The following is a 27,906-nucleotide window of genomic DNA, read 5'->3' as shown; positions in this document are numbered from 1 at the left end:
CCAGCTGTCCATTCCCCTGGATGTGCCTGGAATCCCATTAGTCACGTGTCAGTGCGGTGGCGTCCCCTGGTGGCTGGGGGCGCACCTAGCCGGCCGTGTCCCAGTTGTCTTTGAGCGTCCGTCGGGCAGGCGGCGGCCTACAGTCGCCCAGCAATCGGATCGATTTGTGCCGGTTACTGGCGGTTACCGGGTGTGCCGCGGTGCCCGTCGCTGCCGTTACGACCCGGGCCAACCAACCAGTGACGTCAGACAGGTAACGATCGCGCCGTGCCGCTCTGGCGTCGTCCGTCGGACCCGGTGGTCGACAGGTATGTGGTAAACAGAGAATGGCGTTCTGGGTCGACAGGTATGTGGTAAACAGAGAATGGCGTTCTGCCGCCCGCCGACGCTGACAGGTCGAGGGGAGTAGTGGGGTCGTGCCTGTCGGGCGTTGCCTTTTGGTAACGCTCCTTTGTTCTCTGTGTGTATGTGTGGGTGTGTTTGTGTGATTGTGTTCATGTCGGTGATTGCCGCGGGGTACGCGATCCATTACATGGGCATAATCAATAGATTATTTCGTTTATGAACTGTAATTGAATTGGTTTGGAGACTTGTTTGCAGCACTTAAAACAAAATAACTATAAAAGTGTAGAGCGTTCTTCTACTTGTGAGTAATGCTTTATTCACAACGTACCTATTTTAGTTGACATTTTGTTTGATAAGGGAATACAAGACTCTTGGTTAAAAAAGATCATTTCATCGGCCTGAGTGAGTCCATCTGCTGTGGTTGTCAACCTTACTATACTAGCTAACTTCTTGCTTAGGGCACTAGATTACTGAAAGTGAGGAAAACCCTAGCGTAAATAACAGGAATGTTTGGTCTGTAAAATCGATGCGAATGCAGTGTAATGGCCTTATTCCTAAAAATGCTATATAGATCCGGTACGCATAGAATGGGCTTCCGGCACGCAATGTATGACAAACGCCACTAACAAACCCCCAATTCATGCTATGCTATTGCACGACGGCTATAGATACAGAAATCACACGCACGTCGAAGGCGAATGGCTCGGGCTCTCCGCCACCCGAATGCCTGGAATGTAGACTGTACCGCAGCACAGGCGTGCGTAGCGGGACAGTCTACCCTCCCAGCTGCTTCCGCGCCTCGCTTTGGCTGTGTGGTGCCGTGCCAAGGAAGTGTATTTTGTAAGCGTGACACCGTTTTTCACAGGACAGTGAGCGATGGCAACAGTCTCCCGACGGACTAGTGGCATTCCCCAGCCTGTGGCGTCACGAGGACCCAGTCGACTAAGCGCTAAACAGGTGAGAAGACTCGCAACGAATTAGACGTGCTCTTCATCCGTGACATTACTGGAATGGTTCTGCATGGACGAAACACAAAAAAAAATCAGGATGTTTGTGATATGATACCACTACGCGTAATGTCAGCTGTCTTACAGCTTGTATTTTAGGATTGAAGTAACTGTGTAGTATTCAAGACTGACAACATATTGCAGAAGTCGAAGGATATATCGAGACAAATGCTCGTACACAGCGTTACGTAATTTTTCAGCACACCTTGCATACAGTTACAGCTACACAATGTATGATGGTTATACAGTCCAAACGATAAACTGCATGGAAGCATGTCAACGAAGGTATGTATTTTATGGTAATTTTGAAGCATGATTACATAATTAATATCATCGCCATTTTTCATTAGATGTCAGTAACCTTCCATCGCTAACCACCGATCCCGTCACCACATGACCCAATCTCATCCATCAGCTGGTCTGATCAGCCGTGTAATACCACGGCCTTGGTCGGCCCGCCTCTATTGACCGCGTCGGGTGTGCACTCGTCCAGCAATTACTGCCGTCACATGCCTGTGCCAGCGCTACCCGGCACGAAAATGACCGTATAGCTGTGCGCCGCGTGACTGGGCCCATGGTCGTGCCGCGACACGTGTCCTTGCTGACTTGACGCGTGTCCTTGATTCTCTGATGAAGGCAAGGTGTGCTTTCTTGAGGAGAGATTATCTGTTGCTTTCGACGACATCATATTTCTGAGATTGAACTCATCAACAAACATTGCAAAGTGATTCCAACTAATCTTAGAATTAAAAAACAGCACGACCAATAAACAAAAGCTGAATCGTCGTGTTTGTGTGTCTCCAGACGGCTAGCTACCGCTTTACTATCTACTCGCGAATCCGAAATCACCTTATCGCGTGATAGCGAACTCCTCACCATAGGGAACCGATCCAATTATAGCTATTGGAAGCTGTTGTCAGCTTGAATACACCATTTACAGAATGATAAGTTTGCAACACGCATCGTCCGTAAAAATGTGGATGAGCACAATTCAAGCGTGAAGCGACAGAATGCATACCTTCTGTGTCCTTTCGCTACATAGCGGTGGACGGCGGTGATCGAGCGTTAATTGTTATCGATCAGGCGCCTGCTGCATGGCGGCTGCAAGCAAATGCCTACCGACCTTGTATTGATCAGAATATGCCAGTCTTCGTCCTTGTTGCATTTCGCTCCGGTTCGGGCCTTACTTCTACTACAAGCGGTTTATACATTTAAACGAAAACGTTTATTTAGATGTCTTAAGGGAAAAATAACTTTACGATGGCGATGTGTGTGCCAGAGCCAAATTGTTCAAGGACCCACATCCTCGAGTTTAATTTTTGGTGCATTCATGCTGCCGGTATTTGAACATTTTGTGAGCAATACCCGCACAACAATATTCACATCGATGATTGTAGCTGTCGATAATTATAATCTCCGATATTTTGTGAAAGTCGACGAAAGGCTGCCGACGGTCAGCACTGGGCTGCTTAGATCTTTAAAGATATCCACATGGTCTCAGGTCTTCATCTTTTCGAAAAAAAGTGAACTGCAAAGGGCAGTAAGGTTAACAAAACTCACCCAAAACAAGTAAATCACAAATCAGCTTCAAATTGGACGGAATGCACATCAATCGAAAACAGATATTTTGAATACCAACACACCTCCTTACAACACCTATCAGTGTACCATCTCATCTCCCCTCACACCCCTGCGCGTCCCTCCGCCGCCCCTGACCCGGTTGTCTGGCCCGGTGCGTCATCGATTGCGTACCCCGCCAACTGACCGGTCGCCGCGCCGACCGCGACTCGCCAGTGCCACGGCGAGTCGGTGTCGATACGTCGCCCAGGGCAGCAGTGCGCGGTGCTTGGGTCAGTCGCCGGCCAGTACCGACCGAGAGGAGTGGAGACGAGTGCCGGTGGTGTGTTTGGTGTAGTGAGGGGATTTGGAGGAAGTGGGAGAGAGAAATTCAGGTGAGCGAGCGGTTGATGGCGACCGGCCTTGATCGCGCGGTGAGAAAGTGGCAAGAAGGTCACATTAGCACTTTGCACACTAGCATAACAATCATGCATACTAATCGCTAAAGCACTCATAGAAATTACTTCGAGTACTCGCGAGAGAAATAGACCACAAAGGCGACCACCAGGCCGACAGGACAGATCACGAGTGAATACTGTCAAAGCTGCTGTCTGAAATGCCCCTACCAACTAACACAGAAACAGTCAATGCAAAGTTCTTTCCAAAGTCCAAGCATGTAATATTTTAAAAACCCTCATATTAGTAAACACACATCTAAAGCTTGCCTGCATTGTAGCTAACAATAAGAAATTAGTCCAATTCCAAGTTCAATCCCTGTGCGTATGTAGAAGCTCGGCTGACAGTTGGCGGCTGTTATCAGCTGCGCTCCATTGTAAATTTAAGACGTAAATTGTACTTACGCTGATTTATAAGAAGCTCTTGCCCAGTAAAAGCGCCCCTGATGACTGTCGCCCCTGATGACGATCTAGTTACCTTTGTGCCCGAGTGACCTCACTTGAAGCTGTCTTATTCATTTGAATCACCACGTTGTTCGTGATGGCACACTTTCATCCAAAGCACGCTCTTGAACCGGTCCAGAACACAGAGAGCCATAACATTCAAAATTCGAGTGAAACGCTTCTTGGACATCAAACTTATCCATTTGCCCACATACCTACTGTGTGAACCTGGTTATAGGTACGATTTTGGACACCCTTTACTGTTGTTACTCTTATTGCTGCTTGTTTTTTATTTATATACACTGTGTTTTTTCTTTGCTCGTTCAGCCCTTTCTGGTCGATTAACTTAGACCCTTTCAGGCTTAAGGGGTGATAGGATAATGATAAGCCCTTGGGCTGCGTCTTCCAACTAGTGGGCCTCAACGACTCAGCCCGGTCTTGAACGAATCATGTCCCTGTGAGACAGGTCGCAAAGCATGTTCAGAAGTCACCCCGGAAGGACTGTGAGAACAATCCCGCCTGCTGTTCTAGTAAGAATTCTGTAACTGCCCTGTTTTCTGCGCCGGACGCTTGGATGGATGACCGGCAGCCCCCCTAAAAAAGAAGAGCAATGATACTGGCGCAGTTAGTGTCTAGTATCCTGAGAATAGGATGCCTGATAATAATGTAACGTTCTCTTCCCTGCATCTGTTTTGATTTAACCCGCGCCGGGCTGGGGGGGGGGGGGTGTTTGAACACCCTCCTGCGGTGTTTCGCAGATATCTCAAAAACGGCGGCGCGTTTTTGGCACACCTGTTCGTGCATCTTTTCCGCACATGTTGTGTAAATTTCAGATCCAGGTCACCTTAGGTCAGGTCACCAGGTCACGCCAGGTGACCTCACCTCAGAAAAAATAAGAATGCTCGTCATAGCTACACCGATTGATCGATTGCCTTGAAACTTTCAGCGATTGATAAGAGCAACATTATCTATGAAATTGATATCCCGGAATTTTGATATCGGTGACCTAAGGTCAGGTCAATTTTGCGACCTCTCCATTATAAGTCAATGGGAGAAAATTGAAAAGCGTCTGTTTTGCACGAACGCTATATTCTAGACACTCTCAAACATCGAGATGTAGGTAAAATGGACACACTGAACCGGAAAATGGCAACTGTGACCCCTCGTTATGTCCCCGAGGTCATCTCAGGTCACGAACAGAAACTAACAGTTTTTCGCTAATAACTTCTGATAGAGACGTGCTAGAGCGCTGAAAACGCTCTTAGATGTGTTCGGCTTGACGGATATGAACATGGCCTTTTCTGGTCAGGTCATGACCTTGCACCTGAGGTCAAATTTTCAAATTGACCTTTCAAGGTCAAATTATAGTTCATTCGACGCGTCTCGACGAGAGGAACACGATGGTGGCAAAAGTAATGTCGTGTCTTTTTTGAGTCAAAAGTTATTGCCGAAAAAAACGTTTTTCGTAAAAACGGCTATTTTTGGAGTTTTTGCCCTCTGGAGGCTAAACCGTAGACCTGAGGTCAAATTTGAGAACATTACTCAGAAAGGTCTGTAAAAGGGCTATCGAATACGCTTTTCCGCGGCGCTGTAGCTCTATCGGTTCCCGAGATGGCCGTTGGCAGTTTCCAAAATGTTGAAATAGTGGACATTTGACCTTTGGTGACCTCTGGTGACCTGACCTTTGACCTGACCCAAAAAATGACCGAAGTGTTTTCGTCCTTATTTTGGACGTGCTTTCGATTGCCGCTTACCGCGTGTCGCTACGTGGCCCAGGAGCCGAGTTAGAAGGGGGGGGGTGTTCAGACACCCCCCGGCCCGGCGCGGAATCTCAGAGCACCGGCCCGGCGCGGGTTAATCATATGTGCTAAGGACATAAGCTGTCAACATTCTACCAGCTGTCGTGATCTATCATTCAACAACATCCAGCAATATCCTCTTCTCCACAGTGTCCCCAGTGTGCCTCAGCAGTGTTCTCCTATCCACAGAGGTCTACTTCTCAACCGAGGAGACAGACAGAACGCGCTCCTTCACCTGGGTCTTCCTCACCAGAGCCGGCCGAAACTTCGGCCTCGGCGGCAGTCGGGGAAACTTCTGAATACTCAGGCCACCAACAGGCGGCGCCAGAGTCACCCTCACCTCCAACGACGGCTGGCAGCACCAGCAGTTCCCCAGAGCGCCACTCGGCGGCGCCACGGTCGCCGGGCGCGGAGAGCGCCTGCAGTCAGCGCTCGCAGATGAGCAGTCTGTCTGCCTCGCTCAGCATGAACAGTTCCCTGGGACCTGGCAAAGTACGGGCCATGTTCCAGGCTCGCCGCATGGGCGGCACCTCAGCACAAAACTCGCCAGTGGGGTGGGACAAGAGCTACCCGCTGGAGCCCATCAGTAAGAGCTCACCTCCGACCGGCGGCCGGCAGAAGCGGACACCGCCGGCGCGCAGCGGCGCGGGCAAGCGCGCCGACCGTTCACCGCCTCAGCAGCAGACGGTAAGTCGAACCAAGGGGCGCGGCGCTCCGCTGCGCCGGACCAAGAGCCAGGGCGCCATCGAGGCCCCGCAGAAGCGTGCGACCAAGCCGGCCGCACGCAGCAGCTCAGTAGGGCGCGCCAAAAAGAAGCCGCCGCGCAGACAGGAGGATCGCAATCGAATAAACGACGAGCTGCGTCGCCGAGAGGGCGAGCTGCTCGACAAGATCAAGGACACCACGAAGGAGCCGGCCGGTCTGAAGGCACGCGCGCCGCGCAGGGTGAGGACGTAACATCCGTGTGACGCATGGTGTGCCGTGGTGTGCTGCAATGCAACCGACCGGCCGGCCGGTCGCTCGGCGTGACAGTGCAGCCAGCATTTGCGCCTGAGAACCGCTTTAAAGCCACCAGGCACTGAAAGGAAACGGAGCAGATTATTGCGCGCTACGCAGCATTGCCCAGAAATTAGCTAGCTGTTTCAACAAAACATTTTTAAATGTCTCCATGCCCGACCGATTTACCAGGCCGCAGAGGCTCAGAACCCACGCTAGGCAGAGCTTATTGCGTAGAAACTTGTCGCGTATATTATGACCCTATCACCCGATCTGGAAATTCCGTATTCCTGACAGAAGTTAATTAACCCCGCGTTCGATGTTTCTCGGACCACGAAGATTCTACGTCGTCCGGCCACTCCCGTTCAAGGTCAGCGGGGGCTCAGCTGCGGTTATGGAACGTGATTGGCCGGACGGCGTAGAATCTTCGTCGCCCGAGAGACATCGAACGCGGGGTAAGTGTCGAGCGTTCAACGTGTCGAAGCGGCTCAACTGGCTTTTTAGTTGTAAGACGACTACTCCTTCCGGAGAAAATAACGGGCGTTAAAATGGCTCGAAACCGGCTCCCACAGGTGCACTGGTCGGCTCAGGCAAAGGTTACTCAGTACTCTCAACTGTGCCACAGGACCGGGAAAGCAGATTTTGGGCGCCGGGAGTTAGGCGCATTGTTAAGGGTTTTACGATAGCCTTTTTACGTTTATTTCTTCGGTGAGTTTTTACTTGGTGGTTGGATGTGCGACACGTCTACGAGTCTATATGAGTACTTGCCTCAGCCTAGTTTCTAGGTTCCTATCTCTTATGTGTTTGCCATACCATACCACCCCGGTCTCGTAATTGCAACGCCATACCCGACTCGGACTCCGGTTCCCCACTTCGAGTCTAACTCAGCCATTCAACTGAGCCATGGCGAGGCGCTGGAAACACATCGATCCAGGTGTTTGCTTAGCATTATGATGGATGGGATAGTGCCGCTGCCTACATACTACCGCAATAACTTAGAAAGCATCGTTACAGCACTTGAATCGTAATATTTTTGGTGTTCTCTAGCCTCTAGTACACTAGAATTATTTTCCTAGTGCTCAGAAGGCTCCCTTTTGATAACCTTTGGGCTTTAAAGTGCAACCACAACACAATTCAAAACACCTACATATCCAGCAAACTACTTCCACAAAATCAATAACTTCCATTCCTAAGCAGAAGTCAAGGCGCAGTAGCCTACAAAGACCACTGCTGCATTGGAGGGCACCCGGTTCAGACGTCATTCCGTACCGCTGCAGCGTCGACTTCAGGGTTATGCTTCCGCACTCAGGGAACATTAAATTGTCCCTGCGAAAGTGTTATGTGGTATAGAACTGCTAATGCCGTGCCGCCTAATGCAAGTCTTGTCACCACCGTAAATGACGGCTATAACGTTTTAGAGAGCTGTTAAAAGAGTAAGGTGTAAACAATTAGAGTCTCTTCTCCAAAGCGCCTGATGGATCGTCAATAGCCACCTTGTTGGCCACATCGAACGTTATTGAACATTCATTTCATAGCGAAATCGAACCTGAGACCTTGAACTCATGTGTCACTGTCCCCGTGCCGCCGTTACAATGCCAGCGAACAGTAAACGAACGACAATAACCCTGCTAACATCGGCCGGATCGATCTTAGAAACCGTGGCAACGTCCGCCAGCCCCAGCGATCACTGGCAGCGTCTGTTAATATTTCAGGGATCACTGGTGTGTGAATATTGCTCCCTGCAGTTAACTACAGACCGATGCAATAACAGGCTGACAAACAGCTTTCAGGCCCGTCTCCACTGCTGGCGAAGCGTCGCTGCAGTGTGACCGCAAGCCCTCGCATCAGCGCTGACAGCTGGTTGACCGCTTATGTGCCAATGACCCATCCGGGGTGGTTGATCCAAGGTCACCTTTTTCTCGATGACTGGTCTGATTGTTTTCATGTAAGCTCTTGTCATTTTTCCTCAAGCAAGCTATATTTAATTGAAATTGGCATTAACTTAGATCTTTGCTGTTTGACCACGACCGGAAATTTGCGGTGCAAACATATAGGTACACATACCTACACCCTCCCTCTTTATAATAGCCCAGTCGACCTCGACCGGTCGTTTTTCCAACCAGGTTGGCTGACCTTTGGCGCCATACTGAGTATTCCTAGAATGGTTTCCAGGCCTGCACCGTCCAAACACGGGGTACGGGCGTGTGCACACAGAAAACTCACCGTATAACGATTCGAGCCGCAAGTGGCGTGACGTCACACAGGCTGACATTACGTCACGCTGCGCACGCTGGTCGCTGATTGGCCCAGTTGTCACAAGCTTTGCGTCCGTCATGCTAGTAAACGCGTGTACCTATAGCGAATGGGTATAACGATTTGTTAGGCCGCGATAGTCATAAGAAATTGCTGTTGAGACATTATTCGACTCGGAAATATAGACATGCGTCCTCTTTGTTGACCGCAAAGGCCGTTGATGAGCATTATGATGAACTGAAAGCATGCATTGCGTTCGCATATAAGCGTATTACTAATTACTATCTCATTGCCAGCAGCTGGGATCGCGATTTCTTGTAATTACTTACCTTCAAAGACAATTACACGGACAAAGTGTCGCCTGATAGTGACAACCGGCCTGGTGAAGACAACGCACACCTGATAGGTCTTGATTGCTCTAGAGAGTTTTAGATGTAGCGTAAGCAGGGACTCGGCTTTACAACATGTAACTTTATAAATAATGAGATGCATACCAGTGGAGATATCGGAAGAAAGCATAACTTTCGCTGGATAGTAGGACCTTTTTCTTCACTATCAGCCACGCGTAATTGTATTATCGGAAATACCCACGGACTGGGCAGGGGAGGGGAGGGGTATGGGGCACCTGCACCCACCCCCAGCCGGCCCGCTGCCACCCAAAGGCCCGTATTGGCGCGCCGGAGCTGTTTGGCGCCGTTTCCATAGCGTCTGCGCGTGCCGTGTGTGGGGCGCCGACCCTCAGACAGGGAGCCGACCACAGCTGCGCCAACATCGCCGCTCACCCAGCGGACATGGGCTCCGGATCGGTACGGCTTGTGTGACCTGTGACCTGACCTGTGACCTGACCTGACCCGACCTGCACCGAGTGGCGTGTGCAGCGTGGTGTGCTGTGGCGACTGCGACCTGACGTGCGTGCAGATACTTGACGCTGCCACCGTTTTGTTTGCTCTGCCGTCGCGGAATGCTGCGTGTGCCGTGTGCCGTGTGTTTGAGGAACTTGTTTGTTTTACAGTTACTCAAGTTGAATTGTAGTGACGCGTGTTTATGGTGTGACTATCATTCAGTTTATGAGTGTTTGCTTGATTGAAAAGTTTGTGAGCTTCATTGCTTTTCGATGAAAAGACACGCGTGGAAAATTATGCGTATCGATTAGATATAACAGTAAGTTGTGCTGGTCGATTGAAACTGACAGCTTAAAAGTGCACTGCTAATACCTTCTCAACGTCTTTAAATGACGCTTGTTCTATTGTCTAAGAATAAGTTTTCATTTGGTACCCGTTAACCCTTGCATGACCTGACCACACACGGGCGTGTTTTCAGAGTAAATCAAAGTCACCGGCGCCCCCGAAGGCGGCGGCGGCGGCCAAGCCCGCGCGGCAGACGCTCTCCCCATCGAGAGGAAGGAAGGGAGGCGGCTCCCGACGACCCTCGGTCAATGGCGGGTCACGGCGATCATCGGTCAAGGTACGGGTGACCGGAGACCATCGGTCAAGGTACGGGTGACCGGAGACCATCGGTCAAGTTACGGGTGACCGGAGACCATCGGTCAAGTTACGGGTGACCGGAGACCATCGGTCAAGGTACGGGTGACCGGAGACCATCGGTCAAGGTATGGGTGATCGGAGACCATCGGTCAAGGTATGGATGACCGCTGACTGTCCTGGACGCCGGGACGGCCATGGGAAACAGCAAAGTGGGGAACCGCTATAGTAAGTGACCTTGGGCGTTTGTCAGTGTGCTTAATTTCATCTTCTTATACTACTACGCTCGTGAATACCTGTGCTAAGAACACAGGTACTCATCAGCCACGTTTACTTATTGTCGATTTACACGTATATCAAGTGCTTGTGGTTATCCTACCTTCCTTCATTTTTTTTTTTTGCAACAATACATATAATTGATGTACTAGAATTCCACACTTTGTGTGGGATAATTACCTTATAGTTAAAAGAATCTCACCAAGCGATTCTTCCAATAAAATTTATGACTTACAGTTTGTTAATTAATGGAAAACGAAGGTTGCATGTTCATCGCAAAGTAGGTTACAGCTCCGATTTCCGGTTGCATGCTGTATAAGTAGATACGCCAGCTCATCAGGGTATTTAAGGAAATCCTTAGCGGGAGGAAATTCCCTGCCATTATTCGTCTCATGACCTTTAAAAAGTTCCGAAAGGCACGCATACTGATAGCAGACGTGAACCCTGTGACGTTCGCTAAAACACTTGCAACGTAAATGTAGTTAGGCATAACACAAGCCTGCAATATTTCCTACCAAAATATTATATGGTCATTTAAGTCAGACTACCTTGCAGCAGTTCATAATGAATGCGATCGTATGGAATCGTATTGCATCGTAAAAATACTGTTCAGAGATTATAGAGGCGTCTGGCTATTGGCTGAAATGTGACGCGATCCCCGTTATGGTACTGTTTGCCCCGTACCCTGGGGAGGGAGGGAGGGGTTTTGTTGCGTGACTGACGCTCCTCCGTCTGGGTGAGTCATGCTATTCGCGGAACGGTGTCAGCCCGTTGCCGGGATTGGGAGCATGACGTATGGCGTGCCAAATTTCAGACAGGGTAGTAAGGTGTGCAAGAATACGGCTTATGTAACGTCAAACGCATTAAAAGTTCATTATGAACGTCTGCTGGTCAACATAGGCAAGGAGACTGTCTGTTTTTACATACAATTACAGCTTTTTCCAGGAACCATTCCTGAAAACGAAGTTTGTTTCGACATTTCGAAGCCGTCCCTCAGCTTGCATAGTCATGCATAAAATATTAGACCTCTATCCGTCTAGAAATAGCGATAAAACAATGATTATCGCCTGACCGGATACCATACTTGGCAGTGATGCTTGCATGATGTCGATCCATGAATATGTTGCGCGATGAATTATTCATGCGTTCGCGTCCTGCTCCTCAACCAGGTTATTATTGCAGGGAAAATTCATCACAGATATTTGACCAGGCCTGTATTCCGTCCCAGCCGTCTGACCCGGCCTGTATTCCTTCCCAACCTTCTGACCCGGCCTGTATTCCATCTGACCCTGTCTGTATTCCGTTCCAGCCGTCTGACCCGGCCTGTAGGTATTCCATCTGACCCGGCCTGTATTCCGTTTCAGCCGTCTGACGCCCCGCGGCCGCCGCCGACCGACCCCAACATGGCCCAGTGCCCCATCTGCACGCGCTCGTTCGCCAAAGACCGGCTGGAGAAGCACCAGGAGATCTGCGAGAAGAGCCACGCCAAGAAGCGGAAGGTGTTCGACCCGGTCAAGATGCGGGTATCGGGCACGGAGTCGGAGCAGTATCTGAAGAAAATTAAACAGGGCGGCGACAAACAGCAGAAGGTGAGCTTTACCTGTAATGTGAGAAAAGAAAGAAAATGATATATGAGTAACATTCTTTCTTATCCAGAGGCCAGTTTTACCAACAGAAAAATAGCCGGCTGCCGGAATTTTTGGTCTAAACTCTAAGGACCGCTTCACATACGTAAACGCGATGGGCACGTAAGCGGATAGGGCTTTACCGTTTACGCTCCGTATGTGAAGCGGTCCTTAGACAAAAAAAAAATTATGGCAGGTGGCTATTTTTCTGTTGGTAAAACTGGCCTCAGAGCATTTATTACTCGCAGAGAGCCGCCCAGCGAGGCTCAAGGGCCCTCGGTATGTAATAGTGTAATGCGGTACAGCCTACCCTTGCAGGCGTTCACTGCTAACGCCATCTATGAACAGGATTATAAGTATACGGCCGTTACGGCTTGCCGTGACCGGCTGGCGGCAGGTAAACGGGAGGGCTAGTTATACATTACCTACAGACGTCGTTGTTTGTATTACGTGTTTATATACTGATTAAACGTCACGTGAGCCAGCCTAAGTTCCGAATAACCGCTTTGTGATCTCTTTAACATTTCTGTGTTAACGTCACATGACGTTTTATTCCGATAGCCGTTGACCTTTGCTACCGTTTTCTCTAACACTAGAACCGCTACCGACAGTCGCCAAAGAAGGTGGACTGGCGGAAGCAGCACGAAGAATTCGTCGCCAACATCCGAGCGGCGAAGATGGCGCAGGCGCATGTAGACGCCGGCGGAAGTCTGGCCGACCTTCCGCCTCCGCCGCCCTCCGAAAACCCCGACTACGTGCAGTGTCCGCACTGCGAGCGACGCTTCAACGAGGCGGCGGCCGAGCGGCACATCCCCAAGTGTTCGTCCATCTCCAGTAACAAGGGTCCGCCGGGCAAACAGGGCGGGAAGAGGGGCGGCCGGAGGTAGACGGGGAGGGGAAGGTGGTGAAGAGCGGTAGTTTCAGTTTCTGCAGGCAGGGGCGAGGAGCCGACGGCCAGTATTAGGAGAGAAATGGACGAGGGGCTAAAGTTTAGGGGAGCTAAAGGGACGAAGGCAAGGATAAAGGGTCAGTTTGTAGTGGTTACTACGACCGATGTAATCAAGGCCTGAAAGAGGGGTTAAGACGGCGAACCGTCGGCAGAGCTGAGCTGGCGATAGGCTGATGGTCACCAAGGTAAGCCGTTCAATGATGGAGCGAAGGATGTTGTTGTCTGGGAAGATAGGAAGAAACGGCTTCGGAGACGGAAGGGGGGGGGGGGGCGGTAAGAGGGGCGGATAAGAGCTATCGGTGCCGAGGTGACGCTATCGAATAGGGAAGCGGCAGCTGGCGATACCGTTTACATGTATCACCGCGGTCCGCGACCTGCTATGGGATGGGGGCAAAGGGGACAATAGTATCAGTCAAATGAGACTGATGACTGATGAGGGCAGGGATGATCACAGTCCGTCTACGCCCACAAGTTTGAGAGCACCGTTTATTTTACCTTTTTGTAGTATTAATTGTGAGATTTGCAACTGATGTGTACTTTATAGTGATATTTCTGTGCAGTCGTTTTAATTTAGACGTTTGTTTATAGAAATGTCGCTAAATTGCGATACTGATACTGTGGATCAGTTTTGATACTCCGACGTGTGATCTTCAGTTGAGCACCATCGCTAATCGAAATGTCGTGCCTATGCTGTTCTGTGATACATATCCTACCCATATATCAGCTGAGCACGGTCCTTTAGTCCGTTTGCGAGGGCGCGCCGCAGTGTTGTTTGCATTACAGGCGCAGTGTGATATCATGAATGCGAGTGTATGCATGTGGTATTAATACATCATGTGATTCAGCGTACACAGACCACAGTACTCACAAAGTCACAAGACGATCACGAAGGTACTGAACGCATCAGTACGATGTGATCATGAAGAGATACCGGCGGTTAATCACAAAGTGCAGCGAAAATAAATGTGAACTGAGAGTTAGATGAATGATTATAGGGAAAACAATAAAAGGATTGCCTACTCACACGACGTTTTGTAATGATAAGAAAATAACCGCATCAATGATTGTCGGTAACTCATGGTCAGATTACAACCGCAAGAAGCAAACAGGTATATTTATTTTTCAAACATCATTCAAGTTACATGAAAACGGGAACATTCGACCAACCCTGAACCCGACCGTACGTCAAACACAACGTCCCTCGCTCCCGCCTGTGAACGAACACTACCAAGGTCCGTGAAAGAGCAGCTGAGAGACTCGAGACGGAACACCAACCGACAACTTCTGAGCTTTCATTAAACCGGCAACTCTACCAGCAGTGAACTCACTCGCGTACAGCCGAACGGAGGCACCAAGAGACACTCGAAACACAGCACGGATCGAGCGGTTCTGGCCTTCGAGACTGTCGGATACAGCGCCATACCCACGCTCAAGGTCACACAGTTTGTGCCGAACAGCGTCACACAGGGAGAGACTCATCACTGGGATCCGTAACGTAACGTCTGAGCCGTGAGGTTACGGGACGTCAAGTCACACAGCCCGTGGAGTCAGCTTCTCGCAAACGACGAACCCTGAAACTGTCTGCATCGCTGAGGTGATTTATGCGTGCTGACAGTTTGGGTTCTGAGCATCACACGTTCCGAACACGTATCAGCAGGCGCCCATTCAAAGTCTTATCTCAGATTCCATGCAAAGCTTCTTCATCTCGGACTTTTTGCCACCATGTCCTCCCGCTATCGTCTCTAGTTTCTGCGGTACGGGATATCCAACTCCCTACACAGCCGCCTCACACCCGGTTACGGTTCGTCCAACTCACAGCGCCCCGTCTGCTGGAACGGTTTGTGCGCCGCCTCGGGCACATCTCGCGCGATGCTTGGCGGTAGCAGGTGCCGCAGTTTGTTGTGCCGCTCGGGCGTCATATTGAACGCCAGCAGGCACTTTTTGAGCCAGCAGGCGCGGCAGCGCGCCTCGGCAGAGTGTCGCGGCGCCACGGCAGGGATATGGCACCTCCCCAGCCCGAGGAGGCACTGCACCGACTGGTGGGGCATCAGGCGACTGACGAACTTACGGCACGGTTCACAGGCGTAGGAGCCGTCCAGTTTGCAGCTGGCAGTGTGGGTGTAGTACTTGGTGCCGCCACACACGCCACATGTGACGAACCCGGGGGACGGCGGACCGGTCGGCTCCGAGCTGCGGCAGGGGGACGGGGAGGGACGGAAGGTGAGCGTCGGACGCTGAACGATACGCCAGCTGGGTGTCATACGTACAGACCAATTCACGTGCAGGTGGCTGGAATCAGCTTAGAGATGATGCATGTCTTATGCGGGGTCCCTGCGTGCCCATGTCAAAGCTACTTCAAAGATCTAATTAGGCATCGATCAGCTGTTCGCTGAAAGTTCTAAAACATGTTTCCATACCATACACTCCTTATCCAGAGGCTGTCAAACACTCATCCTCACAACAACCTCCACATCCGCTTATGACTGTGAAAAATATGACCCTCACCCTCCAGCCTTCCAAGCAGTCTGCACCCTATCCGATACCCACCTGGGAGCCGGCGGCGAGTGCGGCCGGCGCTGCTGCGGTGCGTGGTGCATCCGCTGCTGCTGTGCCGAGCGGGACAGCTTCAGCTTCATCGGCGCCACCGAGCGGACGGCGAACGTGTTGTCGCCGCCGCCGGCGCCCCTGCCGGCCGCGGGCGGCGGTGCTGCGCCCGACTGACGGTTCTTCAGGTTATCCTGCCACGGGATATAGTGAGGTCAGTGTTAGAGCTTTACTTAGAGCTTTACTTTTTGCTTGTGGAGCTCTAGAGCTCCACACACCCTTTCTTCACAGTTTGAGTTTCGTAAAAACGGCAGTAGATTATGTTAATTAACTAAATGTTTTAGCATGTTGGTCGACATCATATGACAGACGCAAAAAGGATACCGACTACGTCCTATGCATATAGCAGCATTTAAAACAAATAAAACAGCATCTGCATCAGTACATCATTAGCAGCAGGCGTACAGACACAAGCTCGCGTGTCCAATTTAAAGCATTAACACCCGCCCACTGGACACCAACAGCACCAGGTGAGCTCGCTATTTAATACCCCGCCACCAGCTGCCATTCCTCCGCCCACGGCGGCCGGCCAGCGGCAGCTGCTCCCGCTGCCGCCTGCCGGTCATTGACCCACCTGGAACTTATTCCACGCCTTGCGAGCGTGCTCCGGATGGAACTGCTTGAGGTGGTTCAGCACCGACTTGGGGTCGCGGAACTTGGAGTGGCACACACGGCATACGTATGCCTCCTTCTTTCCTGTAACGACACAACAGCGACGAGAGCGTTATAAGATGGCCAGAATCATCAGAATGTATCCAATGGACACTGGGAGAGGAAACTTTTCACCATCTGGATATCAAGCATTAAGCCCAAAATACGCCCGCTAAAATGTTACAAAGGTTCTGTCACACAGCTTAACCCGCGCCCTGCTGGGGGGGGGGTGTTTGAACACCCCCCTTGTGGTTTTTCGCGAATATCTCAAAAACGGCGGCGCGGAGCGCCGCCGTTTTTGGTATACCTTATCATACATCAATTCTACACATGTTGTGAAAATTTCAGACCAAGGTCATTCAAGGTCAGGTCACCAGGTCACTTGAAGTGACCTCACCTCATAAAAACTTTCAATGTCTGTCATAGCTACACCGAGTGACCGATCGCTTTGAAACTTTCAGCGATTGCTAAGAGCAATAGCATGTACAAAATGTATATCTCAGAATTTTGATATCGATGACCTAAGGTCAGGTCAATTTTGCGACCTCCCCATTATAAGTCAATGGGAGAAAATTGAAATGCGCCTCTTTTGGATGAAAGACATTATAAACACTCCCAAACACCGAATTACAAGTGGTTTAGACACACTGAACTTAAAAATGGTGTCCGTGACCCTTGTTTATGCCCTGAGGTCATCTTAGGTCACGAATGGTATCTAACAGTTTTTCGCAAATAACTTTTGATAGAGGCATGCTAGAGCGATGAAAACGCCTTAGATGTGTTCAGCTCGACGATACGGATCGACTGATATGCAACATGACCCTTTCCGGTCAGGTCATGACCTTGACCTGAGGTCAAATTTTCAAGTTGACCTTTCAAGGTCAAGTTATAGTTCCTTCGATGCGTCTTGACGAGAGGAACACGATGCCGGTAAAAGTAAGCTCGTACAAGGCTTGGGTCAAAAGTTATTGCAGAAAAACTGTTTTCAAAAAAATCGGCTATTTTTGCAGTTTTTGCCCCCTGCAGGCAAAACCGTTGACGTTAGGTCAAATCTGAGGGAATTACTCAGAAAGGGCGTTAATAGGGCTATCGAATGCGCTTTTCCGCGGCGCTGTAGCTCTATTGGTTCCCGAGTTATGCGTTGGCTTCTTGGAAATTTTCGACATTCGACCTGGAAATCGGCGAAATTTTGCCTTCAATGACCTCTGGTGACCTGACCTTTGACCTGACCAAAAAATTGACCGAAGTGATTTCGTCATTATTTTTTACGCTCTTTCGAACGCCGCCTTCCGCGTATCGCTACGTGGCCCAGGAGCCGAGTTACAAGGGGGGGTGTTCAAACACCCCCCCCCCCCCCCAGCAGGGCGTGGAAATCCAGGACCCCCAGCAGGGCACGGGTTAATCTTCAACTGCGTATATCATGATATTTCACAGCAGCAGAATATGCTTGATGAGAAAGGACACGAAAATGTATATTTAGCCTCCGTCCATCAGAAACGAACGTGTTGCCCGGTACCAAACATTGACCTACGTCATGAAAACTGAATGATACTCAGGCTGTCGCAAATCAATGGCCTGTGGAGTGACATCAGCTACATTAGTCAAATACTTGAACTGTCCGGAACTGCATTTGACCCAGAAACACCACTAAAATATTCAACCAAACAGCCCACTGTACTCGCTGAAGTGAAACCAAGGACGCTGTGCCGCACGTTATATAAACTAATAACACTGCGGCGTAGAAGTTGGTATAACATTCTCAGAACAAACATACGCACTTATACGTTAAAATGTGCCCCCCCCCCTGACCCGTGCGGTTTTCGCTTACCATTCGGCGGTGCGGGCCGGCGGGCCTGGGCGGCCGCTGGGGAGGCTTTGGGCGGTGGCGGCCGGGGTGCCGGGGCTGCCGGCGGCGGACGGTGGGACACGGGCCGGGAGTGCGGCGGGCTGGGCCAGCGGCGCGCCGGCTCCTCCGGCTCGTCAGAGTCCTCCGAACTGGTGTCCTCCAGGCGGCGCACACGGTCGTTCTGCGAGAGAGGAGTGGAGATAGGCAGGTCATGCGGCGTGTCGGATCATCGTTTGATGCTAGGGATGTTCAGCTGCCAGGATTACTGTCGCCATACATCATCTCCTGCGTACAGCTTTCACTTAATATAATCCCCTCAGTTCAGTACGAGCAAACACGAAGAGATGGGAGAAACGTTAGCAACACGATGTAGAAAAACACACGCTGGCATAGTAACAATCACTTGACATTGCTGGTTCGTATCCAAGTAAAGATGACTGATCATCACTAGAGCACAATTACGCCATCCCCACCTACAACAGAACCACAACTCACACTCGATACGGCACCCCGCACATCCTCCATCCCCTCCTACCTTGGATGGCCGCACCAGTAGCGGCGGCACCTTCTGCCTCTCGAGCCGCTCGCGCTCCTCCTCCAGCTCCCTGCGCCGCTCCTGGCGCTCTCTCCGCTCCTCCTCACAGGGGTGTCTGTCCAGCTCGCGCTGAGTCAGGTACGAGAGTCCGCAGCGCCGGCAGACGGAGAGCCGCGCGCAGTGGGCGGCGGCGCCGTGCAGCCGCAGCGCCGCCACAGAGGGACACACGGCGTGACAGAGCACGCAGGTGAACCTGGGACAGGGGGCGGCACCGTCAGTATAGATGGAAAACGTACGGTCCTCCAGCATAAAAGTGGTTGGTTAGCCTATGTGCTTTTGGTGTAATAACTTTGAATGACAGGGACACTCCCGTAAAATGACTCAATAGAAATGAGAAGTGAGTTCGTGCACACACTTCGGCAATGGTTTTCAACAGCCATTAGACGTATTCATCAATGCAGATCGCTTATTGTGATGTTGGAAACCAACCACTAAATACCTGGAGGGCCGTACACACGGCCTGACAGAGGTCACGGGTAAACCTGGGACAGAGGGCGGCACTGTCAGTGTAGGGGTACGACGAACACACGGCCTGACAGAGGACACGGGTGAGCCTGGGGCAGAGGGCGGCACTGTCAGCATGTGGGGAAATAAGGCACCATCAGTATACGGGGAGAGACAGACTAACGGCACTGTCAGTATACATACATGTACAGACGGATAACAGGACATCGGCACCCTCACCATACGGGACAGCAAGGGACACACTGCACCATCAGTATACGGGCGCCGCCACCAACACACACAGTGCGTATAGAACTGTCACAATCACTCAGCCTCGATACAACACCAGCCAGTCCGTCCTCTGCGGCTCACTTGGGTCCAGCGCCGGCCTCCTGTGTGGCAGTGGCCGCCAGCAGGTGCAGGGCGCTGGTGGCAGGGTCGGCGGGTATCGCCGGGGTGACCGACTCCGATCGGGACCCCAGCAGCTGTGCCGCGTCCCGCTTCTTGTAAAAGTCGGCCAGGTTCACAACCACCACCTGATGGCGAGTCAAGAGGAGGGGTGTGGGGTCGTGCCAGAGACATTAACTAATGTTCGTGAAACATCAACCTATTAACCCTATTCCTGGCGGGCTCCGCCGGGACAAGAAACTGGCGGGGGGGGGGGCGATTCGGCCCCCCCTTCAGATCTCAAAAACTACACATCGCAGCGACAAACGGTAAACAGCATCGGATACGCACGGCCAAGATCTACAATTTTTACTAAGGTCATTTTCAGGTCAGGTCAAAGATGACGTCACAGGGGTCGAAAAAGTCAAAATGGCGGCGCTAGATATGGAGAGAGTTTTTCTCGAATAACTTTCGAATTAGTCAAGATAGGAACAAACTAAGGGCATCATCGTGATCCTCTCGTCAATCCGCATCGAATGATATATATGTTGACCTCGAAAGGTCAAGGTCAAAGGTTGACCTCAGGTCACGTGACCTCGAGGTCATCATGTATATCATTCGATGCGTCTTGACGAGCTGAACCCAATGAGACCATCCACGCGTCTGTATCTTGTTCCTGTACGGAGTTATTGGCCAAAAACCTTTGGTGACCTTTGATGACGTCACATGACCTCACAGCTGCCCAACAGCAAAACAGACCTCAAGGTAGTGAAGGTTGATCGTATATGAAGTCATGTATGGTATATGGGGCCATTCCGACCCGTTTTAGTGGTAAAAACAGGGAGTTGATTTTTCCCCCATTGACTTATAATGGGGAGGTCGCGAAACTGACCTGACCTTAGGTCACCGATATCAAAATTCCGAGATATACAAATTGCACATACTGGTACCCTAACTAAAGCCTGAAGAGAAGAAATTGATCGGTCAAAAACTCTAGCTCTGGCGTGATTGCAAACTTTTCTGAGGTAGGGTCACCAAACCGCCTCTGGTGACCTGACCCGAGGTCAGATCAACTCAAAATTTTCAGACATGTTGCGTAGAAGCCTTTTAGGAAAAGTCAGAAAATTTGAGCTTCCTAGCTCAACGCGTTTGGGAGAAATAACCAAAAAACCTCAGGGGGGGGGGCTCCTGAGGCCCCCCCCGCCAGGAATAGGGTTAAACTTGCAATATTAAACTCCTGATATCCCCAGGTAGTATTAACCCTCGCCCGCACATGGGGGGGGGGGGGTGGTTGCCACCCCCCCCCCCCAGGCAGTCTTTCTGCTCTGCACTCAACATTTTTAGAGCTAGAAGGCTGATTTTTCGTATAGCTGCTCGTCTATCCTTTCTTGATGTCCACTGAAAATTTCAAGTTTCTGTGATTTTTGGTTCCGGAGATATGACCTTGTTTTTCAGGTCATGTCATGACCCAAATGGCCAATTCTCAACATCTTGCGTTTGCAATGGGCCTTATGAGCTTTTGACACCCTGATTTCGGCCTTTTTTGCCAGTCTTACCTCCTACCTATCATGGAACATGTTGTTCGACGATGTACAGGGGTCAAGGTCAGGATCAAGGTCAACCTAGGTCACCTAAGATAATTGCGTTTTAGGCAAGCTGAATTTACTTTTTTTTGAAGTTTTTTGACTGCATTTTTGGTAAAAGCTTCTCAGATCATGATTTCATGTAATATGGACCCAAAAACAGTCGGTGCACACATCAGTATACACACAGACACACACAGACATACAAACACATATAATTGACCTTGACCTAACTTGACCTGAAATGACCTCAGCAGCAAAATTCTGGTCGGGTAGTGTGACAAAGAGGTTCTAGCTGGCTTGGCACCAGAAAACAGCATCGTCATCGGTATTTGATAAGCAGCACACTTGATATCCAACGGTGACCCAAAACAGCAACATTTTTTAGTTTGACCTGACCTGGAAGGTCAATGACTGACCTGAGAAGGTAAAACTGGGTATCATTGGATTCGTCTCTTCCCAAAGAATCTTTTTGGTCTTTACTGCTAAGCTCTATCTCCAACAGGAACGAAATGGCGCGGGGGGGTGGCAACCCCCCCCCCCCATGTGCGTTCTAGGATGGGAAAATGGCATGTGCGGGCGAGGGTTAACGTACTAACAACACTCGCCCACATTTAAACCTCATAATTCCATTTTTACCGTTCACTCGCAGTAAAACCCGTGCAAATAACCGGTAAAAACGACGATAAAATATCAAGAGCCACGCTGTAGGCATCGTACCTGCGAGCCCACATCGATTTCGACGCTCCTATTGACAGCGTCGATGCCGATCTTGGGGATCCACTCGTCGATGGGCGGCGGCTCGGTGGGCGCCCCGTCATTCTCGATGAAGGGCGTCACCACGTCCAGCAGGTGGTCCATATAGCCGGGGCCGTGGTCGGTAGAGAGCCGTTCCAGGCGGCGCGCCTGGCCCGTCGACAGGCTGACCGTCACCTCTGACATCTCCATGGTGGTGCCGCCCAGCCTGACAGCAAGGACGGGTGGAGCACAAGGTCAATCAAAGCCATAAGTTATTTTGGAGGGACCATAAGATGGACCATAAGTTATTTTGGGTACCTATATCCTTATCCATTAGTCTTAGCATAACTGGGGTATATATTCCATAATCCATGATGAAAATGACTGGGGGACATATAATTTCATTTATCTTGAAGTCCCCAATGATGTCACCAGTGGCGGATCCAGGGGGGGGGGCAAAATGGGCATTTGCCCCCCCCCCCCCCAAAACGGCATAATATTAACATTACGCCTATGAACGAGGCATGGAAAGAATCGATAAATTGTTATGGTTTGCCCCCTCCCCCAAAACTCTGAGCTGGATCCCCCTCTGGATGTCACATGTCAGGTCACGAAGTAAAAATTATCAACAGTTAGGAATTACACATTTTTACACATCTGGCTCTGGCTGCCGCCAAGTCACATCAATTCCATAACACTCATCATCATAACTGTATGCTGATGATACCCTGTGGGTACCAATCTTGTATTTGTATTTTGTATTTGTATTTGTATTTTACGTCTGCGGGCTCTCCACATAAATAGCTGTGGCTATTATGAGCCTATTGTCAAAAAGGATAAAAGCAAATGAATCAGGACGCAAAGTCAAGAGGCAAAACACTCACACGTCACACACAAGCAACACATCCATTCGAAACATACAACTCGTACACACTCTGAACTGGTCAAACTATCAATTATCACAGATGAATGCCTTCGCTGCCCTCTTATATGCAGTCGGCTGGAGCCGCAACAGGTCGATGGGCATGGTGTTTAAAAGCGATGTGGCACGATACATAAAAGACCTCTTCCCCGCCGCAGTTTTCACGGAGGGCGGGCGAAGAAGCCGGTCCTGATGTTTTGGTGTTTTAGGTCAAACCCTGATCAGTTTAGGTCACAAGTGGTCATGGACAATAAAGGACTATACTATACTATACTATGGAGATTTTAACTAGGCTTGTACAGGTAGTGAAGTGCATTTTATATGCCCCATTTTGACCGTATACCTAATTTGGAGGTCTAAAACTAATTTCAGCTAGATATGGTATCGTGAGGTTGAGGTTATAGTCAGGTCAAAAAAGATGAAATTTTGGTTGATTTATCACAACAAAAAGGTGCTCATCCAATTTTATTATTGCTGAGGATCATGATGGCACAATTTTTTTTGGTGTTTAATGTCTAAAATATACTGGAAGTTACATTTTATGTATTTTAATAGTAAACCATAAAAATGGAAAGGCAGACTTGTCAATTTTTCTGTAATATTGGGCCAAACAACAGTATGTCATAAGTGTGTGTTTTATAACTATGACTATTACATATGTTCCTTTCTAACTCAAAAACCTTTAAGTACCTAAAAGCTTTGAAATATAATTTTTGTGATTGTATGGATGTAATTTCCTAAAATTGTCAAAATTTAGAAAATCCCCTCTCATGCAAAGAAATCAGTGCTAAGTCAAAAGCTGGCCTCAAGAGTGATTGCCATAAACCCATGTTTCAATTTTGCATCAAAATCATACAAACCTGACAACAACTGAGCAACATTTCTGGCCGACCTATGACAACTAAAAATTTTCCTCTGGTCAAAATGTGTCAAATTCATGTAGCCAAAGGTAGGTAGGGGAGAGTGGGGCAAAGCGGCCACCCTAACGTTTCTAACGATGCCGACGCTTGATTTTTAAACTTGGAAATATTCTTTCTATGCCAATGTGATCCCTATTAAATTGTCTTTTATTCCAACTGCGTTTCATTTCCAAAGGCGTTCACATATGGGAGATATTGAAAAAACTTTAAACCTATAGCATATTGGCCACTTTGCCCCATCCCTGAGGCAAAGCGGCCACTGGCGACTTCTCAAGTCCCGATATGAGAAACAGAATAGTTGCCTCATGCACGACTAGGGTATTTGATGGTGACAAGGTTTAAGGGAAGATGGATGTTTACTTTGTTATCTTCCCACCTATTGCTAAACAAAGAAATAATTTTCTGTGAAAAACATTTAATTGCATAATTTGGTAACTCATGTAACCGAAAAGTGGCCAAGACGAATGCATGACGACACATTTGAATATAAATAATGTTTTTATCCAGATGGAAACAACTTATGGCCAATTGGGGGCTGGCCACTTTGCCTCGGCCGCTTTGCCCCGCGCATACCGTCCGAGACAAAAATATTCCAGCTCAGCTATTAGTGGGGTAAAAAGCATTAAAATTGGTAGAAGGTATGTACGATAACCACGCAATGCATGGACAAAAACGCTTATAAAAATTCCAAACGGTTATGGAATAAAATAACATTTAAAAATTGTTAACATAATTGGTAACCTGGCAAGAAATGCTTTTCCGTGTTTCACAGAACAATGACGATGGGCCTGAAACCCCGGTCTGGCTCATTCGAACGACCGCAAAGAGAAGTATAATTGGAAATCATAAATTGGAACTGACGCCAGCTGTGGAGGGCTAAAACGATGGATGGCCGCTTTGCCCCGGGTGGCCGCTTTGCCCCACTCTCCCCTAATGAAAGTTTTGTGATGAAACATTCAACAGTTGTGAAGATCAGATAATGTTTGACAGATCAAAATCATTAACCAGAAATCAGGGCCCTGTGCCACGGGTGTTGCGCAAGCTAACTGACATAATGTGATGACGTTGTACTGCTGACGTAAGGGGCAATTCTGGCACACAATTGCCGCAATATTGTTTGACATCATCAACTAAATGTTCAAAGTTTACGTCCAAATTTTTTCAAATGCATTACACCCTCGCCCCGTTGGGGGGGGGGGCATTTTGGCCCCCCCTGTGGTTTTTCCTGAATAGCAAGAAAACGGCGGCGCGCAGCGCCGCCAAATTTTCAGTACCTTCCCGGGCATCAACTTGACACCTTCACACAAAATTTCAAGTCTTAGGTCACCTTAGGTCAGGAGTTATTGAGGTCAAGCTGAGGTCATGTTCGAGCAAAAATGAGCAAAAAACATGCAATCTTGAAACGCTCACCAAATCTACAGTTATCAAGCAATTTCAAAGTTCTTTATATGGTCTAGTAGACAAAAAGCGGCGCTACAAAACTGCTATCTCGGATTTTCAAAATTTTGGGTTTTTGACCCCCAAAAATTCAAAAATTTGATTTTTTAAAGAAAAACTAAAAAAAATCCAAAACTTTTCCGAATTTCGAAAAAAACCCGGAATATATGTGATAGTCCCTGCGCTCTTCTATATGCATACCAAATTTCAGATCGATATCTCGTTTTTTGGCCAAGTTATAGCGAAAAAACTGTTCAAAAATGATGACGTCAAATTTTTGAACTCAATTTTTAGCGATTCTAGACCATGTACGGCAAAACAAAGACCATCATTGAACTCCCCCGTGACGAGCTGCATCGATTCGATACCCATTTTATGCAAAAATATTAACTTTGAAATTTGACCTAATTTGACCTGACCTTGACCTGATCTTGACCAAAACGTGACATAAGCTGGCCCCAAAGGCTGCCTGACCCACATAATCGCATTTGTCCTGTAAAATGGACCATAAAACATGTATCACACGACACTTTCATATTGTGACCCCCCAGTGACCTGACCTCTGTGACCTGACCTGGTATCAGTGACCTCAAATTGCAAAATATGTGTTTGAAGAACATTTCCCCATCGATGATTTTCAATGAAATACATCATCGGTTTGACCTAGGTCAATAAAATTGGGTCACAAGGTAGTTCCCTGATAGGGCTATCCAACACCGTTTGCCGCTTGCCGCTAGGTTGCGTGGTTCTTGAGATCTTAGGGGGGCAAAATGGCCCCCCCTAACGGGACGCGTTGCTCGGCAGAGCCCAACGGGGCGTGGGTTAAGAAACATCTTTTATTGATAAATATACAATGACTGCGTACTCTTACTTTTAGGCTAATAACCGCGTCACTAAATGTCAAGGCCAAGGTCACAGCAATCGTGTGCCGGAACTGCCCATCACGTCAACAGTATGGCATCATGACTCATGACATTACGTCAACTCACGAAGCGTGACAGGCCCAGAAAAGACTCGGGTCCTTCAGAGCCAAAAACGGTGGCCGGGCCATAACAACTTATGGATTCAAGGACAAACCGGCATGGCTGCCTCCCAATAAATTTTTTGTTTGTTTCTCCCAACACACACCAAAATAAATAAAAATATAGCATAGCCTGACCTCAATGTTAACTATCGCTCACACGTCGTAGCCTTCGACCCAATGCATAAGAAAACTATTATCTCATCTGACGATTTCCATTCCCAGAGAGTCAAACACCAATAATTGCCAATTACTAATATTTATATGCAATTGGTATGCGTATATACGTCGCGAGGAACCATGGGAATTCACCACTGAACCAACACTGAACTCTATAATGAATTCACCCACCACCAGGCACCAACACGATCACAAAACACATCTGCAAATCTGGCAGCACTAAGATTTGCCGTTGAATCGTTGAAGTATTTTTTAAAGTATTTGGTATGCGGAATAAAATAATTTTTACGGTCGATGATGTTAAAAAAATTATTATTTTAAATATTTATTTTTTCAATTTATTAATTGAAAAATAATTTGTCGAAAATTAACAAAAAAGCAAACACAAATAAAATCATTTATATTCTTAAAGAATAGAGTTTTCCTTTCCCAAAGGGAAAACTTTCCCTTTTTCCCTCATTGACCTCTATAATACCTAGACGGCCCACTCACTACATTTACCCTTTCCCAAAACGGCAGCGCCGCAAGTGGTCAGAGATTCGCAGTGGGAGGGGGGAGGGGGATTTCGCCCACCCCTCCTGTTTTTCGCCAATAACTCGCGCCGCAAACATAACATTAATGTGAAATTTTGGCTACCTGGCCAGAATTGAATTGCGGATCTTCTCGTGCAAGAAATAAGAAAATTGGCTCACAAATTTTCTAGCAATAGCGGTGTAAAGTCAAACATTCGGCCGCCGCACGCGGTGCGGCGGCGCGTCGGCCGGCGTCAGCCGTTACGCGCCGCCTGAATTGTAGACTGTGCCGGGGCAGGACGGTTCCGTCTTTACATCGCGCTCCTTACCGCTGATTATATTCGATTCGTGTCAAATTTTGTGTTAAGACTAAAAAATGTACAGGCAATCTTATGGTCAAAAAATTTAAAAAATCGGCCGGTAAAATTTCAGTTATGAGGGTGTAAACACAAAATTGTGATTGCCGTGTTTCCCGCGTCGGCCGGTCCCGCTTCAGCCAGCGACATCTTACCCTTAGCAGGCTTCTTATTGCCATTTTTATTGTTGGATTTACTAGAAAATTCATCATACATTCTCACAAATGTATGTTCTTTCGTATAGTGAAAGAACAAAGAAAATCGGCCGGTAACTTTTTGAGTTATCGGCGTGTAAACGCAAAAAGTCGCTCATATTTGACCACATTTGACCTCATTTTACCTTGAAGATATTGACCTAGGGTCATGAAATTCACATACAACAGAGTTCTTTAGAGCCCCCACCTACCATCCAAATTTCGTCTTTCTAGCTCCAGTGGGAGCTGAGATCAGAGGCGGATCCAGCTCAGAGGTTTGGGGGGCAAACCATAAAAAATTTATCGATTCTTTCCATGCATCGTCCATA

At 48.8% G+C, this 27,906-nt stretch overlaps 2 protein-coding genes across 4 annotated transcripts; one reads left to right on the top strand and one right to left on the bottom strand.

Moving 5' to 3' along the window:
• Positions 1-55: 55 nt before the first annotated feature.
• On the top strand, positions 56-14,201 carry LOC122391349 (zinc finger C2HC domain-containing protein 1C-like). 3 transcript variants are annotated; one of them, XM_043385152.1, is made up of 6 exons: positions 56-253; positions 1,211-1,302; positions 5,797-6,552; positions 10,177-10,320; positions 11,978-12,202; positions 12,850-14,201. In XM_043385152.1, the coding sequence occupies exons 2-6, from the start codon at positions 1,222-1,224 to the stop codon at positions 13,123-13,125; spliced, it is 1,482 nt and encodes a 493-aa protein (XP_043241087.1). In that variant the 5' UTR covers positions 56-253; positions 1,211-1,221; the 3' UTR covers positions 13,126-14,201. The 3 variants fall into 3 exon arrangements, with proteins under 3 accessions (XP_043241087.1, XP_043241086.1, XP_043241088.1); XM_043385151.1 differs by having other exon boundaries at positions 12,835-14,201; XM_043385153.1 differs by lacking the exons at positions 56-253; positions 1,211-1,302 and adding an exon at positions 3,167-3,304 and having other exon boundaries at positions 12,835-14,201.
• A 100-nt stretch (positions 14,202-14,301) lies between these two features.
• On the bottom strand, positions 14,302-26,713 carry LOC122391348. The gene is made up of 8 exons (XM_043385150.1): positions 26,687-26,713; positions 22,018-22,261; positions 19,700-19,863; positions 18,824-19,076; positions 18,271-18,469; positions 16,366-16,487; positions 15,735-15,925; positions 14,302-15,377 (listed from the first exon to the last, which is right to left on the bottom strand). The coding sequence occupies exons 2-8, from the start codon at positions 22,243-22,245 to the stop codon at positions 14,984-14,986; spliced, it is 1,551 nt and encodes a 516-aa protein (XP_043241085.1). The 5' UTR covers positions 22,246-22,261; positions 26,687-26,713; the 3' UTR covers positions 14,302-14,983.
• Positions 26,714-27,906: the final 1,193 nt, after the last annotated feature.

Source organism: Amphibalanus amphitrite, unplaced genomic scaffold (assembly GCF_019059575.1).
Source record: "Amphibalanus amphitrite isolate SeventyFive unplaced genomic scaffold, NRLGWU_Aamphi_draft 000434F_arrow, whole genome shotgun sequence".
Classification (NCBI taxonomy): domain Eukaryota; kingdom Metazoa; phylum Arthropoda; class Thecostraca; order Balanomorpha; family Balanidae; genus Amphibalanus; species Amphibalanus amphitrite.
This window is presented reverse-complemented; position numbering and strand designations above follow the sequence as displayed.

Bases quoted from the DNA above. Each gene is read 5' to 3' on its own strand.
- LOC122391349 (XM_043385151.1), top strand. From the start codon at position 1,222: ATGGCAACAGTCTCCCGACGGACTAGTGGCATTCCCCAGCCTGTGGCG. The intron at 1,303-5,796 runs GTGAGAAGACTC...TCCTATCCACAG, and splicing joins GTCGACTAAGCGCTAAACAG to AGGTCTACTTCTCAACCGAG. The intron at 12,203-12,834 runs GTGAGCTTTACC...CTCTAACACTAG, and splicing joins GCGGCGACAAACAGCAGAAG to AACCGCTACCGACAGTCGCC.
- LOC122391348 (XM_043385150.1), bottom strand. From the start codon at position 22,245: ATGGAGATGTCAGAGGTGACGGTCAGCCTGTCGACGGGCCAGGCGCGC. The intron at 18,470-18,823 runs GTAGGAGGGGAT...CCTCTCTCGCAG, and splicing joins TACTGGTGCGGCCATCCAAG to AACGACCGTGTGCGCCGCCT. The intron at 15,378-15,734 runs GTGGGTATCGGA...CCCCTGCCGCAG, and splicing joins CACTCGCCGCCGGCTCCCAG to CTCGGAGCCGACCGGTCCGC.